General features: G+C 29.3%; 1 protein-coding gene across 1 annotated transcript in view; it reads left to right on the top strand.

Moving 5' to 3' along the window:
- Positions 1–929: 929 nt before the first annotated feature.
- LOC109596034 (uncharacterized) overlaps positions 930–16,937 on the top strand; it is a 124,948-nt gene continuing 108,940 nt past the window's right edge. The window contains exon 1 of the mRNA XM_020011484.2: positions 930–1,329. Within this exon, the coding sequence (XP_019867043.1) occupies positions 1,233–1,329 (97 nt within the window). The 5' untranslated portion in view covers positions 930–1,232. The remainder of the gene's footprint in view (positions 1,330–16,937) is intronic.

Here is a 16,937-nt window from a genome sequence, read left to right as displayed (position 1 = left end):
TTAACCAAGAATCTCGCCTAATGTAATCGAAATAATTAAGAAATCTAAAATAACTAGTTCATTTAGACACTATTAGAATATCTAATATGAAAAGCTTTGTGGTACCACAAAATAGCCCTTTACTAAGTTTATAAACTAACGACTATGATTACAAGTTAATTTAGTAATAAAGATTATGAGTCTTTGGTCTGGCCGTATTTGAAATATTTGAATAATTAAATTGAACAATGAATTAAACAAACTTTTTAGATACTTATAGTAGAAAATATTCAATTATTTCGCAATTATTCTGTTTGACAGTGGACTTAAAATATTTTTAAATTAATTATTGGTTAATAAAAATTTATAAATTACTTTAATTGGTGCAAATTTAGATTAAATTGCGTTTATGTTAGTTTAAAAACAAATCCAACGGCCCTAAGGTATATAGCATAATTTTGTTTTATGTATTATTTAATATAGCGTAATATTTCTTTATCACATGACTTTCCGATATATATTTCTTAAATAAATTACCTATCGTGTATCCCTAATTTAATTTAATTTTTCGTACTAAATAAATTTATTAAAACATAGATGATACATTATTCAGAAGTATTTTTATAAACACTTATTTTATTTTTTAATAATTATTATTTCTTAATAAATAAAAATTTAACAATTTTATAAAAAATAGAAACTATTAAGGCTGTCACAAAAGCAAAACAGATTTTTAAAAATGCAAGATCAAAAATCTTCACGTTCCCGGTGGAGATTCGTCCTGACCAAAACAAAAAGGTGGAGTGCATGCAGGAGGGCCGTTTCGGCATCCGAAAGAGCCGAGGCGCTTCGTCGAGCATCGCCGCGCTTAGCCGAGCTTCAGCCAAAGCTCCTGCGGCCGATTCCCGATTGCGATTGCCAGTCCACGGCAAACCAGACGTTGTGTACGATGCCACATTGCTTTTGACGTTCCGTAGCCGGCTCGTTCTCGAACACGATCACAACCGTCGACCCACCACCGATAAACAATCACGATCCGATCGTCTATTTACCATGTGCGAATCGGGTTTGTCAGGGTGAAATGTTTGCGAATTGTCGACGTGCTGTGCTTCATGTTTAACATTTCTTCTGGATGGCTAAAGAAACTAATGACAGTCATGTAAAGCGTCCGATAAAAGCACAGTGAAGTGGGAGTATTTTGATTGATTGGTTTGTGTTATTATAATGATAAGATCTAACTCATTTTGAACAAAATGGGTCGGCACAGTGTCTTCGATGTTGTTGTTGTGTTAGTGTTCAGTATCGTTCTTTTCCAACATGTTTCGTCCAGTCCGTCTCCGATCAAAAGGAGTAAGTATCTTACTTACTTTTTATTGTGTATACCAAAATTTAATTAGACAAAGTTTTACAGCGTTGCGTGCTATTTAGGACCTGAAAATAGTATGCATACTAAATTATGTAAATTATATGTAATTCAATACTACATGAATAAAATTAAGCCCCAAATGAGCATCTATCAAAGTAATTTATAAGAAATATGATATCTTATTTAAATTTATGATTTGGAATGTGATTTTATTAATGTCACAATTAAAATAAACTTTTGAAAAAATATGTGCGCATTCACCATTATTTTAAATACTAATTTAAACTCTTAAATAATTTTATGATTATTTTACTTTATAAATATTTTAATACACAATGAATTATTATGCTAAATTAAATTATAATATTTTGTTTGTGTATGAAACAATTTTTCAAAATACATAGTAAAAATAGTAACTTTTAATATAAAATAATAAATTTAGATGCAATTTGAAATTGCATAATATTGATTTTTTGAAAACAATTACAATGTTTAATTCGATGCAAGAATAAAATATATAAAATATTTAAAATAAAAAATATATAATAAATATAATATTATAAGCAATAATAATATTGCTTAATAAAATGATTTAACTGAAAGCTTTGTAAGCAAGTCCCTTTAACATTAATTTTATTTAGTTTTAATATAAAAAAATAATGTTTATATAGAATTTTTAGTATGTTGTCGTTAATATTTTGTGCATTTATAATTAAAAAATGTTTAATATATATTTTAAAAATCATACATAAAACTTAATTTATAATAATTAAATATTGTATTTTAAAACAGCTACTTATAAATTTATTTTTTAATAATAATGTCTCACGTACATATAAAAATTAGATTAAAATTAATATCAAAATTTAATTAATATTTATGTTGCAGAACACCAAAAAAGTAATGCTACTGAATATTAATAAAATTTACTCAAATATAAATTTAATTAACTCTAAAAAATATTTTCTATATTAATATTATTGTTTAAAATAACGTTTTAATTAATAAATCTTTGCTTAGTCAATATTTGAATTAATTTAATATTGAATTGCGAATATTGTTAAATTTTAGTCTACAGATAAGTATCACATAAATGTTTTATTTGAATGTTTAATTTAATATGTTTTTTTATAATGAATGCTTATATAAGCATAAAATATGAATAAGTGTATTAAAATTATTTACTTTAATATAATTATAAAATTAAAAGAAAAATTAATAATTTTATTAAATTTATTGGATAAAAAATAAATTAAATTTTCTCTTTTATTATATCTGATATTCACAATTTTTATTGATCATATTTATTTTATTTTATGTAATTAATTTTTATGATCCGGTTTGATGTGTATAGTAGATTTCAATTAATACTAGTATTTAATTAAATAAAAAAGAGTCATTTGAAAGAATTTTAAAAATTCATTCATTAAATTTATTAAAAAAATAAAAATCCCTTTTTATTGGAGTTTTATTATTTCTGGTATTCACAATTTTTATTGATCATGTTTATTTCATATTGACCAATTATTTTTGTTTTTCATTCGGTTTCAATTAATAAAAGTATTCAATTAGATAAAAAGTGGTATCCGAAAGAATTTCAAGAATTTATTGAATTGCAACATAAAAATTTGTTAAAAAAATAATTTTATTTTTCGCCGTCCTTCTAACGTATAAGTGAAAATATTTATTCACGAAATTACTAAAACTACCACGTTTCGAAAACTAATTTTCAACTTGCAAGTTATAACAAATTGCTGTTCTCACTTTACAGCATTTAATTAAGCCTCACTTTAAAACATACCCGTAATACACATACGGGAATGACAAATAATAATTAAACCCAATGTTCAGTCATTTAGTACAATGTTGTTCCTATTAATATCATTTGATTTAATGACTCGGTAACGTTATGTTTTAACTTTTACCAAAATCACAAAAATAACAGTCCATATGTTACACAAAATAGACTGACAATCTAACTAACTTTATTAGAATCTCGAGAACGAGTGGCAGTTCAAAAGTTCCATAAAACGGCGAAAACAGACTCGAATACCGGGAATTCGGTAAATCAATTGTACCCAGATATCAATTGCTAAGTGAAATATTCGGCGTGCAATGTGTGTTGAAAGTTTTCTCCTCGTATAAAACAATTGTATCCGGCCGGGCCGATCGGAACGTACGATACTGGCGACGCATTGAATTATGCGATTTTAAATTCTTCGTCCCGACTCAAGGTGAATTCAGCATGCAAGCGCAATTAAAAGTTTAATGCAGTTTTATAGCGGCGCAATAAATCGCTACATGAAACTTTTTAGTTTACCGCCACACCAACTTGGGCACATGATACTGAAAATTAGGTTATTGTTTTACCGGTCGAAATAATTTAATAAGTTGTTTTGCTGCGGATTTATTTCTGATGCGATTAACGTCGCGCTTTAATGCGGTAGTTTCCTGTGTTTTAATTTAATTATTATGTATATTATTAGCATATTGCAATTTGTTCAACAAAACAAGATTGGAATTTAAATATTACTTCTGGGATTAATTGCCGACCTTAATAGAACGAATAAAAGGTAGTGGATCTCTTTCTACAGTTGCATTATTCATTTAGGACACGTCGAAATATAAACACGGACGCGGTGTTGGCTTCAGTCCAAAACCAAATGGGTTTTCGACATATTAGTTTATTTATTACGTTTCCATTAAATTTATTTTATTGTATATTTATTTTACATGGTAGCATATTAAATATATCGTAGGATGATGTTTAATAAAACGAAATTGGTAATTTTGCAGGTTTGAAGCATTGAAAATACATCCGGATTATTGGAGTGTGTAAAGAACCGAACGATATCACAGATTTCGGCTAACAAGATACGTGCAGTCACTGAGAAAAACTTATTAGAATTTAATATTTGAGACGCGAAGCGGATTTTTATTAAATTTAAATTAATATATGAAATATATATTTCCCTGCTATATTCTGTGACATCGTATATTTGATGCGTTGGAAAATAAAGATGATAAAATATTTTTCTCTGTTTCTATGTCTATATTGCACAGATTAGAAATATAAATACCAATTTAACGATTTTGTAAGTTTTAACATTTTTCTAAATATACAATTATCAATCAATTAATAAACCTATAAGTAATATTAGGTAACTGATTATTTATTTAACGACTTTCCTAGTTAATACATGATGGAAGGTAGTTTTCGTATTATCTTTGATAAACTAGCGGTGTACCCCTAATACAGTGGCGGAGTAGGCAGATTTGGGCCGCCACTTGTGTTACAAAGTTGCTCTTTACTAACACGAAGGTTATACATATTTAACGGAGTAATATTTGCCTTTAAGTCATCAATGTATAACCATTACAATTTCTACCTATAAACATGGCAGGAGATAGTAAAGGAAATATCTTTAAGTAACGAATTAAATACATCATACCCCCGCTATCTATTAAACATGATTTCATAATTTTTTATACTTTTTACTTTTTTCACTACTGTGCTTGACACAACGCCGATGTTGATTCGATGATTTAATAAAATCACTTCTTTTAAGGGTCATGCGTATTATGATCGTGTCAAATAAATTATTTGAATATGAATATAGGTTTTTACTTAGCTACGTACGTTCGTAGTTCCTACGAATCTGTATTGTGATGTAGAAGCGCTGTGATTGGCTATTGTATAGTAGTATAAAAATCTAAAAAAACTTGCAAATGTTTTACTGAAAAGTGGATAACAAACAATGATTACGACTCAATATTCGTAGGTAAAAGAGAAAGAAATTTTGAAACACGAATAAAAGAACATGTCAAGAATAAAACCACAAATTTCGATAATTACTTACCAAAAATATGGCATACATTCAGCAAAAACGATGGAATAAAAATATTGTGTACGCAAGAAAATATTGATAAAAGCTTGAAAACACAAAAAGGACAAAAATATACTCAACGATTAATTAGTGTATACACTAATTGTAAAACATCTCGAACAAGTCAGTTATTTTAATTATGTGTTATTCTCCCCTAATTCTATTTTGTATTTTTTGTGTTAATTTATTATAAATGTTAAATGGGTTGTTATTCATGTTTTATGTGTAATTATATAATTTAAAGAAAACTAATCAGTTAATGCAAGAAATCCCCTTTGATAATGGTACAATGTAAATACTGAAATCAATTTTTTAAATCGCATCCTCCATTTTTGATATTCATGCATCCACCATTGTTTAATACTGCGCATCCACCATTTTTGTATTAACGTGCATGCACCATTTGTCATAGAGAGGTTAAAAAATCTAGTATTAATTTTAGAGCTCCTGATGATGGCCCATAGCCAAAAGTAATCAGTTAATTCAAGAAATTCCCTTTTGTAATGTTACAATGTAAATTTTTGAAATCAATTTTTGAAATCGCATCCACCATTTTTTAATACGCGCATCCACCATTTTTGTATTAACGTGCATGCACCATTTTCCATAGCGAGGTTAAAAAAACCTAGTATTAATTCTGAAGCTCCTGATGATGACCTATAACCAAAACTAATCAGTTAATGCAAGAAATCCCCTTCGATAATGGTACAATGTAAATACTGAAATCAGTTTTTTAAATCGCATCCACCATTGTTAATATTCACGTACCCACAATTTTTTTAATACTGCGCATCCACCATTTTTGTATTAACGTGCATGCACCATTTTCCATAGCGAAGTTAAAAAAACCTAGTATTAATTTTGAAGCTCTTGATGATGACCTATAGCCAAAACTAATCAGTTAATGCAATAAATCCCCTTCGATAATGGTACAATGTAAATACTGAAATCAATTTTTTAAATCGCATCCACCATTGTTAATATTCACGTACCAACAATTTTTTTAATACTGCGCATCCACCATTTTCCATAACGAGGTTAAAAGAATATAGTATTAATTGTAGAGCTCCTGATGATAGCAAGAAATTACCTTTTATAAAGTTACAATGTAAATAATGAAATCAATTTTTGAAATCGCATCCACCATTTTTAATACGCATCCACCATTTTTGTCTTAACGTACGCACCATTTTCCATTCCTTCAAATTATAAATTATTTAAAAATTTTGCTCTTTCAGGTCACAACATTTAAATAAAATGATTAAACTTGATTTATGTAAATAGCTATAAAACAGAATATTTCTCGTATCGTTAACTTTTACAAAATAAAAAGAACTTCTTACGTATTGTACATCGTACAGTGAACTATTTAAGATAAATTAATGACGCGAATGTGATACTCTGCTCGGTTGTCGTCCAAAAAAAGGGACCAAGACAAAATTGCGAGATGCCATTAGTCTGGCACTGTCAAATTACAAAAGACGCCGAAAAATAGAAAACATTCCGAAAGTTCGACGTTACGCGGCGGCATTGAGTTTTAAAGTTTCGGTAAAGTTGTAATGCATGCCAAAATATAATACTTCCTCGGCAACTTAAAAGATAAGTGCACGAGTAATTATATTGTAGCATAAAACTTATCAGGCTCGGATGCCGTGCGGGCCTTGAATACATTACCTTACATCTTACATCTTTATGGGCGGCGATCGAGCCAGCTGGTTGCCACGGCGTTGTCTGGATAATCTTTCTTAGAAATGGGATAACAGTCACCTGAGAGACAGGAAAATTACCACACTGAGACACAATCAACATCCAACAATACTCGAGACATTTTATACACCTTTGTCATTCAGAAAACAGAAATTACACACTTTTTATGACACTAAACCGTTTTTCAAAGGACTCTACCATGCTGTTTAATTCAGGTAATAAAAAAATGGATAATATCGTAACAAGTCGTTTAAACAGATTTGTGACATTTAGCTGCTCTTTCCCTTCCTGTTTTTATGACACTAAATATCAAGAGGTCATCCTTAATTGTTGATATATTACTTCAACTCAGTTTTATTTGTACATAATTGAACAGCAGTATATTAAACTTTGTATTTATATATATATTTGTGGTATTATTACTATTTTTCATTTTTTTACTTCAATATGTTGTGTGGCTTAATATTGCGTATTAGATGGTTTAATGTAGTCAAAGTGAGCATCCACGAATATCCCCTTTTAAATGGTACCGAATTATCGGTATTTCCGTCAAAGAAATTGTTGTCAGATACTAGAGACTGGCAAGAATATTGATTTCTAGAGTCCACACTTCGACGACAAATCGTGTGGTAGCTGCTTGACATAGTGTAGTTGTTCATGTCAGGTCTTTCGAACGCAGTTTTGGGATAGTATATGGGATAGAATTACCGTTTCTGACGAATCCCGGTTTTGCTTAGGAATAAATGACAGTCGTCAAAGAGTCGGAACAACCCGGGGAGAAAGACGTAATGCAGCATATTTTGAAGAACGACATGTGATTCAAACAGTGGAGGTAATGATTTGGGAAAGGATGATTTATTTGTCATGGAATCAGATCAATTCTTGTGTTTAAACACACTGACATGTTCAGAAAGTGTTAAGGTCCGTAGCTATACTTTATGTTTAAGACGTCCCAAACATCAACTCACTCATATTTCTCGTGTTTCAATAGGAAATTAATTAGAACAAAATCATGTATGATTATACTTTGGCCACCCTATTTTCCCGACTTATCCCCAACTGAATTTATGCAGGATATAATAAGAAAAACACTCACCAATCTTCTGAGGTGGCCAGAGACCAGGGATAATGGAGGCATGAGACTTGAATAATAAAGGACTCCTTGCCTCAAGAGTAAATTAATAACCTATATTATGATTCAATTATGTGTTATAACACTTATTTACAAAATATTATTTTAATTATTATTAACTTGTACCAATTTTAATATAAATACACACTTTTAATAAATATTATTCATTAAAAGTGTGATTTTTTAAATAAAATATAAAAGAAGAATGAATTAGAATGGGGTACACATTAAAAAGATTCGATTGATTAGATCTAGAGTTATTGCCGAATACAATATGTTGAAAATGAGTACCATCCTCATCCTAAAGAGATAACTCTTAACTTAAGTTTAGAATAATTATAATTATTGTTTCTTTTCCTATTTTTTTATACTTACTTTTGTAATTACTTTGTATATTTTTTTGGATTTTTTATGTGAGATTCATCAAAAGGCCACAGGTGTTTTGCACTAAAACATTTCAAATTAATATAAATGTTCTAGATGTATACGTAATATTCTTATGAACCATACTTATTTTATAAATTAATTATAAATTATAACTTGATGAATCAAATTTTACTTAGAAGTTACACCTAACTAACTACAGCTAATTGTCTGCTTATCTCATCTTTTTTTCTAAGATAAATATAATTCAAGCTTACTATCTTGAAGTTGGGCCTTGCCAGATAAGAAATACGGATCCTTTAATGGGCGCGTTTCTTTTACGCCTGATATTAGCGACGTTATATGATTTAAGGGCCCATTAAGATTTAAGTGCCGGAGACTTTTGTTTATATAAATCTTGCTGAGACTACGTTTCTCCCACTATAAACATTAAAATCTGCCTCGTAATCGCCTGAATAGGTATATGACGTCGATAAAAACGTGGACATTCGCAATTATTTTATCTATTTTATGGAAATTTTCATGGAATCAGGCACAATGAACCGAAGACAATGACTGGCTGGTTTCAAACATCATATTTTATTGTTCATTTTACGGCTTACATAACTCAGGTGCAGGCTAGTTCCAATAAAACAGTTTAATTCAGCGTATAAATAAAGATGAAATTTTTAATTAAATTCTGATTGCAAAACAGACGAAATATTATTTTGCAATAAACATGCTCTGAATTTTTCTGACGAAGTATACCATATTAAATTTTAACTTGTATGAGCAAAATAACGTAACGTTTTGTTTTAATAATTCCTCACTTGTCATTAATTGTATGTTCCAATTTAATTAAACTGTAATGAATTAATTATTAAATTTGTTGCGCGCGTTTGTCACTCTTCATATGTTATTTATGACGTTTAGTTTACCGTTTGCATGGGATATTAAGCGCATGGTACCAGATGCATTCAATAGAATGCGAAGCGAATAATTTGCTTCTATTAACAAAAAATTAATGGATAGATTAATAATGTGGAAATAGACGCGTCGTTTACGTGGCTATAATCTAATTGCTGTTATTAAAAGTCTAATAGAAACAAAAAAAATATATATAGAGACATATTAGTGTGAGCTTTGTCACTTTGAACAATTCCCACAATCCATTAAACCTGTCTCGACACAATCGCTTTCCAAAAAGACCGAAATCTAATTAAATTGATGAAGTAACGAACTAAAGTAATTTGCAGTATTAATTTTAGTAATGCGTTCCCAATTCCATTGGCTGTGCCAATATTAAGTGACATGGTTGAATTTCGCGAATACCATAACTATATTAATTTTGTCTGTGCGAACAATGGAACATGTGTACATCTTCAATTCGCTCGGCAACTTCAAGAGTTCCCAACTTGGCACTATTCAAATTAAGTTTGATTGATAACTATTATATATCGATGTTATAGACAAAAGGACTCGTCGAATTATAGACGAATGAGTTTAATATTCTAAATGCGGATTGTTCAGTGGAAATTTGCCCGTGATCGGATTATTTCGAAGTTCTTAGCGAATAACAACAAGTTGCCGCTCAACTCAACTACTCGACAGTTTCCAGTCAAGTTTTAGAAAGACCGGATTTAAGTACCGAAATGTTTATTATAAGTTGTAAACTATTACATTACATATTAATTCATAGGTGAAAACTGTCGATATCGTCCAAATCATGTATGGCATCATATAAATTTTGTTGTATCGTTTACGAATCATAAATGTATCGAACTGAATTTAATTTATACAACATAGAACATTAAAATTGCATTTACTTGCTTGTTATAACCAGTCTGTCCATCATTGTACCAGAATATTCAATAAATATCTATTCCGGCACATTTAACCGCAGCCTAAAAGGGAATAATTGTTGCTTTTTAACAAAACGACGATATTTGCATGAAAAACCGCCGAATCGATTCATTCGGGCATTTGGCTTTGTTATTAGCGACCCATGTATGATACAAATTAATGCATTATATAAATATTTATTAGAGAGATGGACGTGTATCATCGGATACAAAAATCCGTTTACAAAATATCATTTTGTGAAACGCAACGCGTTTTGAATTAACATGCAAAAGCAATTACGAATTCATACTTTCCAAATGCGTGTGCGTGTTTACAACTTGATGGTACGTACATTAAATTGTTGAATTTAATTCAGACAAAAAATCTACTGTTAATCTTTTCGTGATTATTGTTTTATTTATTTTTTTTTTTTTCAAGTTATTTTTTTACAAGGATAAATGTTGCGAATTCCTTTTATTACGAAAGGTTATAATGCTTTTTTCATTAAAAAAGATTCGATAACTCGAGTTTTATACAATAAAAATTGGTATATATATTGGCCAGATCCATTACTTTTCGACAAATGTGTGCACACGTGGGTAATCCAATTGTTTAGTCATTTTCAAAAATTCGTATCTCAGCTTCTATATAACTTAGAGATTCCGTTCAAACAGCATTCTCTCCATGAACCTGGAAGCTTCCAACTAAACATACTAAATGCCATCGAGGTTGGATCTGAGTTATAAAACTGGATACGTTTTTCATTTTTCAGTGAACAAAATTATAGTGACGTTTTACTTTATAGTATTTCATAGCTCTGTTTGAAATTCAGTCTTTCTTTTCCTTTTATTTGCTTATTATAATTATCTAATAAAAGATCTTAGTCAAATAGTACCATACGATACAAGAAAATTATAATTTAGCGTTACAAAGACCAAGTGAAATAATTAGATATTCCTGATCGGCTATTAGTCAATCGCTTCCCGTATTAACAATAAATTAGATGAACAAGTCAAGAAGTAGTTATAACAAATATACAGCGAGTTCGAAAAACAATTAGCTCAAATTAAAGCAAACCTGGAAGAAATGTTGATATACGTTCAGCTTAAGTGGGAAAAATATAAATAACATTTGATAAAACAAGAAAACATTAGTTTTTAGAATATATTATATATAATTTTAGCAGATTATTTAAATAAAATGGTTATGGCTATTATGGGTAATTTTTCAAAGTGTTAAATATTATATTTAACATTTTAAAAAACTATTCTAATTATGGCCTCAATTGAATATGATTATAAATTTTACTTTTTACTAACTTTTTTATCATTTTTGGTGCAAACGCATTAAAATTAGAACTTCTTTTTGACTCAATGAAAATTAATTTAATAATAGTTAATAAAATATGTTTTACGTAAATCAGCGATCGGTCATTTTATACTATAAAAAATATTTTCCACACATTTTTCAAGACTTTTATTGATAATATATTTTTTCTATACCTATTGAAGAAGTAGTTAGGTAGATGTATGACTAAAACTAGACTAATTTGAAAATTCTTTTTATATCGTACTAAGATTTTCCTATAAATTTTAACACACTATACCTAAAAATTACACTTAAATTCTTTTTATGGAAGCATTTTTTAAAAATATAATAAATAAATAAAGATAAATGAATGTTCTACAATATTTGTTTATATATTTTTAAGATTCATCCAGCAGTTCAGATGTGAGTGATTTTCGGGCAAAAACGATCGTATCGTGCTCGGAGCAATAGAAATCACAAAGTTAAGCCCACCTTGAAGATAATACTTATGCAAAAAAAGCTAATGAAAGTGAAAATCGAACAATAAATTATAAAGTGATTGCTTTTCCATACGAGAAATTATATATATATAAATGAAAGTTTTAGAAGGTTTGAATGTCGGTGCAACTCCGAAAAATGTGATTATCGTGTTTTGTGAATCAAAATTTATAGAGAAATCATAGTAGGATATGAAAAGCAAGATGACTGTAAACCAGTGTTATTTGACCATCCAATACATTTTCATACACCATAAATTAAATTATAAATAAATCCAAATATTTTACCTATTGTTTCCAACTTTTTCTTGTGCCAGAGTAAAGGGAAATTATTTTAACAAATCCCCTCGTATCGGCTAATTCACTTTCCCAACTCTGATAAATCCTATTTCAATATAACACTTTTCGGGATTTCGCTTCGGTTATGTTTTATTTATGATGTTCCGAACATGAAAAGATCAGACTAGGATCTAGAATAGTAAAAAAATCACTGGAAAATGGTAATAAAATTCAATTGCATGTTATCAAAAAGGGACGTAAAACTTTAGCATGGACTTTTTCCGATCCAGGTAAATGACTCGTATAAAAATGAGGAATGTTTAGAACGGCCACAAGATAAAACTTAATGAAATTCTTTTTATGAAAAGCTTATTACTAGGAATAAGCCTTTGCGGTTGAAGTTCAAAAGAGGTAAAAAATTAGAAAAGTCTAATAAGTCTCTTAATTAAATACGAAATTAAGTAGTCCTGATTATCTGTCTCATTTATCCGTTGAAACGCGCCTACACATAATTTTTAATTAAATTGTTGTTTTGCAAATGGAAAGAGGCAGGAAGTAATTAAATCAAAAAAGTGACAAAAACTTAATTTGCCTCGGCCAGGAAACTTTTCTTTCCTGAGCTGGTAATGGTCTTGCATTTTTCTTGATTAGCCGGGTTTTTGAGGCGGTCTCACGGCCCGGATGAGACGGAATGAAACGGATTCCGACTTCCCGACGCATTTTTTCAACACTCCTTTTTCCCCCGGCAAAATAACAAACTCCACCTTCACAACTCAAATTACGCGGAATTAAAAAAGATACATTTCGACGCGGGTGTGTGGTTATCAGTCACCAATTCGAATTAATTCAATACAATTAAAAAACTCAACCCTTATTAAATATAATCAAATTCAATCTATAATTGTAGATATCTACAAATTAGTAAATACGCATTTTTTATAATACGTGATGCATCTTGTTATTATTAGACGTTAGTATTATCAGACAAAACATTTGATTAAATAATTATTAATTTATTAACCTCTTATAATTTTACATAGAATTCTTTTACCAAGTTTTATGAAGAATTCTTAAAACGAATTTGCATGACAACAGCTTTCTTCGAAATTCCATTGAGAATAGAACTTGAAATTTTCTTTTAATTCGAATTCACCTATTGTAATGAACTACTTCTTGGGCTGGTCTCGATGACAAAATCATTAGACCTCTATGATTGTTTGATTTTTGGAATGCATTCTGACAACTTAGCATTATGCCATTGAATTCTGTTGTCTAGTATCTCAATTATTTTAACGTATCACATATCTGTAATATTTCAAAGAATATAAGCGGATGAAACAAAGATGGAAGTTTTATATCCTGCCATACTTAATATTAACTATAGTTCAGCATGTGATTACAAATAGATGGAATCAAATCGGATACATCCTTTTATTAATTAGTTTTAGAAAGTTTTATCAAACCAATCTCAATGAAATTATCATGATTATTTAATTTTATTATTATTATTATTATTGTTATTAATCTATTGTTATATACATTTTTTAAAAAATGATTTATTGGTTTTATATTGTAACTTTCATAAACAAAAGTGAACTATTTGTGAAGTAATCACGTTTAATATTTATCGTAACAAAAATATTATATTTCGATAAATAAATCACAAACTAACACATTTTGTGGAATCTGCACGGTTTCAGCGACATCCCAGAAATTCTTATCGATTACAAACGATTCGGATCCAATTTATCCCTGGCTGTTTTATGGCGGTGCATTTGTGCGAATATAAATCAAAGCGATTCTCATATTTCTATTAAATAAAAATGTTTTGATATTGAAATATTTATACCCCAGATATATTGGTTTTGACACGGTTCCGGGTCGTTATTTTAATCTTTCCCAGACAGCTTTCCTAAAACAACAATAAATTACAAAATACATTCACCGCGGTCCCGCTTTTGTGCCGTTCCGTTTTTCTCCAGCAAAGGAAACGAGATGCTTTTAACAAATATAAGAACTGCTTTGAATTTACGGAAATAACGAAAGCACTATTATTCTGTACTTTTTTCTGATAGAAATACAATTGTAAATAAAGTGTAATTTCTTGGAAAACATTATTGAATTTGTCTAAGAAATGTTCCGATTGAAGCTGGTTTTAAGAAGCTATTTATATGCATTTCATTACCATCTACCATCATCTACCTTACAAAATCTTGACCTATTTTTCTTAGTGTTCATTATTTTTTAAGAGGAATGCGAGACAGGATATATTATCTTGGCCACAAAATATTGTGGCCACGTTTATGACACTTGACACAATTAGGTGTAAAAATAAAAAGGTGTGAATAAAGTATGTAACACATTTTTTTATTATTATTTTAAAAAATTGTAATTCAAATGATTGTAAATTATTGTTAAATATAGGGTGGACCTTCTAAAACGTATCGCGTGGCATTGCGTTGAAATCTAAAAACGCTACAAGGTTCATCTTCAAATAGATGCCGATACTTCGCAAGATACGTCGTCCTCGAAATCTTCCAATGTATCGCGTGGAATGCTGTAAACTTTGTTTTGTTTGTATCCCTACAAAGATAAATTCTAAAGGACTTAAATCGGGTGACCAAGGGAGTGACCCTTCATCCCATCCAGCGTCCTGGAAACGTGTCATTTAAATAATTGCACATTTTACGAGTAATGCGAAGGAGCTCCGTTTTGTTGGAAAAACAGGATGTTGTTCATTGGATACATGATCGTTCTCTATGATATATGTTAGAAACAATCGATGTTATATCGATAATTATAATTTTTTAAGGAGTATATCGAAGATCGCTTTTTAAAGAACTAAGCAGCAATATATATGGAAATAAACACTCTCTTTAATCTTATATAAAAAACAATAAAAGTAACAAAATTTTAGTTATATAAACAAAATACGATTAATGAAAAAATCTATTACTTAACTACCTGATATAAATTCTATATCTACTTTTGAAATAGACAATAGATAATACTTAATTTTATATGATATTAAGTTTGTTAATTTATAAATGAGAAACGACAATAAGTCCAGTGTCCTTTTAAATTATCCTTGTAAAATGTAAACTCACGCAAAGGCTAAACTAACACATGTACATAATTAACTGCAATTAGATAAAAAGAATAAACATTTTTAACTCGGAAAAATAAATAAAGATAGAGAATATAACGGGGTCATTTTCTAAAGGCATTAATTGAAATTATGTGACATTTACATGAACTCCTCGGGGAAGTGAGGCTTTTTACCTTGACAATTATTTTAAATATTTCATAATTTAAAGCTGAAATGTTGTTTCAGTTTGCCCGTCTGGTTCATGAATAACCGCTGAAATTTTCAGCGGGTCGCTTCTTGGACCCCACCAACAAACAGGAACGTATAATTATGTTCACTAAATGATTTACAAACATTTTCCTCCATCAAATTTAATTTGAAATTGCAAACTTCTTCTTTGTTTTTAAAAACAATTTAGTATATGGTTATAAATATGAAAATATAATATTTTAATATTTTTATTAATAATATTAATATTTATAAACAGACATTGTTTTACTGAATTCTTTGTTAATAAAGTTTATTATCAGCGCATTCAAAATTTGGAATCAGACTCTGTAACTAAATGTTTGGTAATAACAAAATTAATTATTCAAATGTTATTACGACATTCCGTGAAAAGCCGTCCAAATTCAAGACCAACTTTTGGCGCCTTTATTCGACGTCCGAAACATCAAAATCAGAATTTCCCCAAGGTGTTTAAAATAACTTTTGAATTGATTAGAATTTTGAATACATTTCAGTTTTCAGTTAAGAAACAACAATTTGTATAACTCTAGTAAATGTTTATTTAAATGAATTATGACCCTATTATTAATTATTAGTTACGAGTCTGGATAAACTAATTAATATACCGATACTGGTTTGTATGTTCTGTTTACTTCATATGAAATAAGCCATCGGGCAAATTAGACTACAGTAGCAATATAATTGCCAATAGTATTGAACCATCGAATTATTATCAACCATATAATTAAATAATAACACATATTTGGAACTCCAACGGCTTTATTGACGGCGGAATGTAAATGTAACTTATAAATTAATTATAAAGTACAAAATCAATTAGCGAATGAAAGCAAGGAAAATGGATTTTCGCATAAAATCAGTCGATTTTTACTGGCTGACACTCGAGAGCGGGACATGTTTGGAAGTTTGTAAATTGCACGTCAAACGTCCCTTGTCGAAAATTAATGGCGTTATAAAAAATGGGGACGAATGTGTTAAAATTTAAAAGTTCCAATTTTTATTTAACGGGGTCACGAATTATTTATTTAACCGCAGAAGTTGTTTTTTTTTAACAGAAACGGAAAGAAAGTCAGGAGGACCTAATCTCTTTTGAAATAGGTCTAGATGATTTACTCGCATATTCGACAGTCTCGTTACCCCTTTTATAACGTGATTTAGAATTTTTTTAAATATTGTATAATTTTTCTTTCTATATTTTTTAGGGTAACTGGTAAAATCATATTTTGCTTTTTTTTTCTTT

Source organism: Aethina tumida, chromosome 1, assembly GCF_024364675.1.
Source record: "Aethina tumida isolate Nest 87 chromosome 1, icAetTumi1.1, whole genome shotgun sequence".
In the NCBI taxonomy this organism is placed as follows: Eukaryota; Metazoa; Arthropoda; class Insecta; order Coleoptera; family Nitidulidae; genus Aethina; species Aethina tumida.
This window is presented reverse-complemented; position numbering and strand designations above follow the sequence as displayed.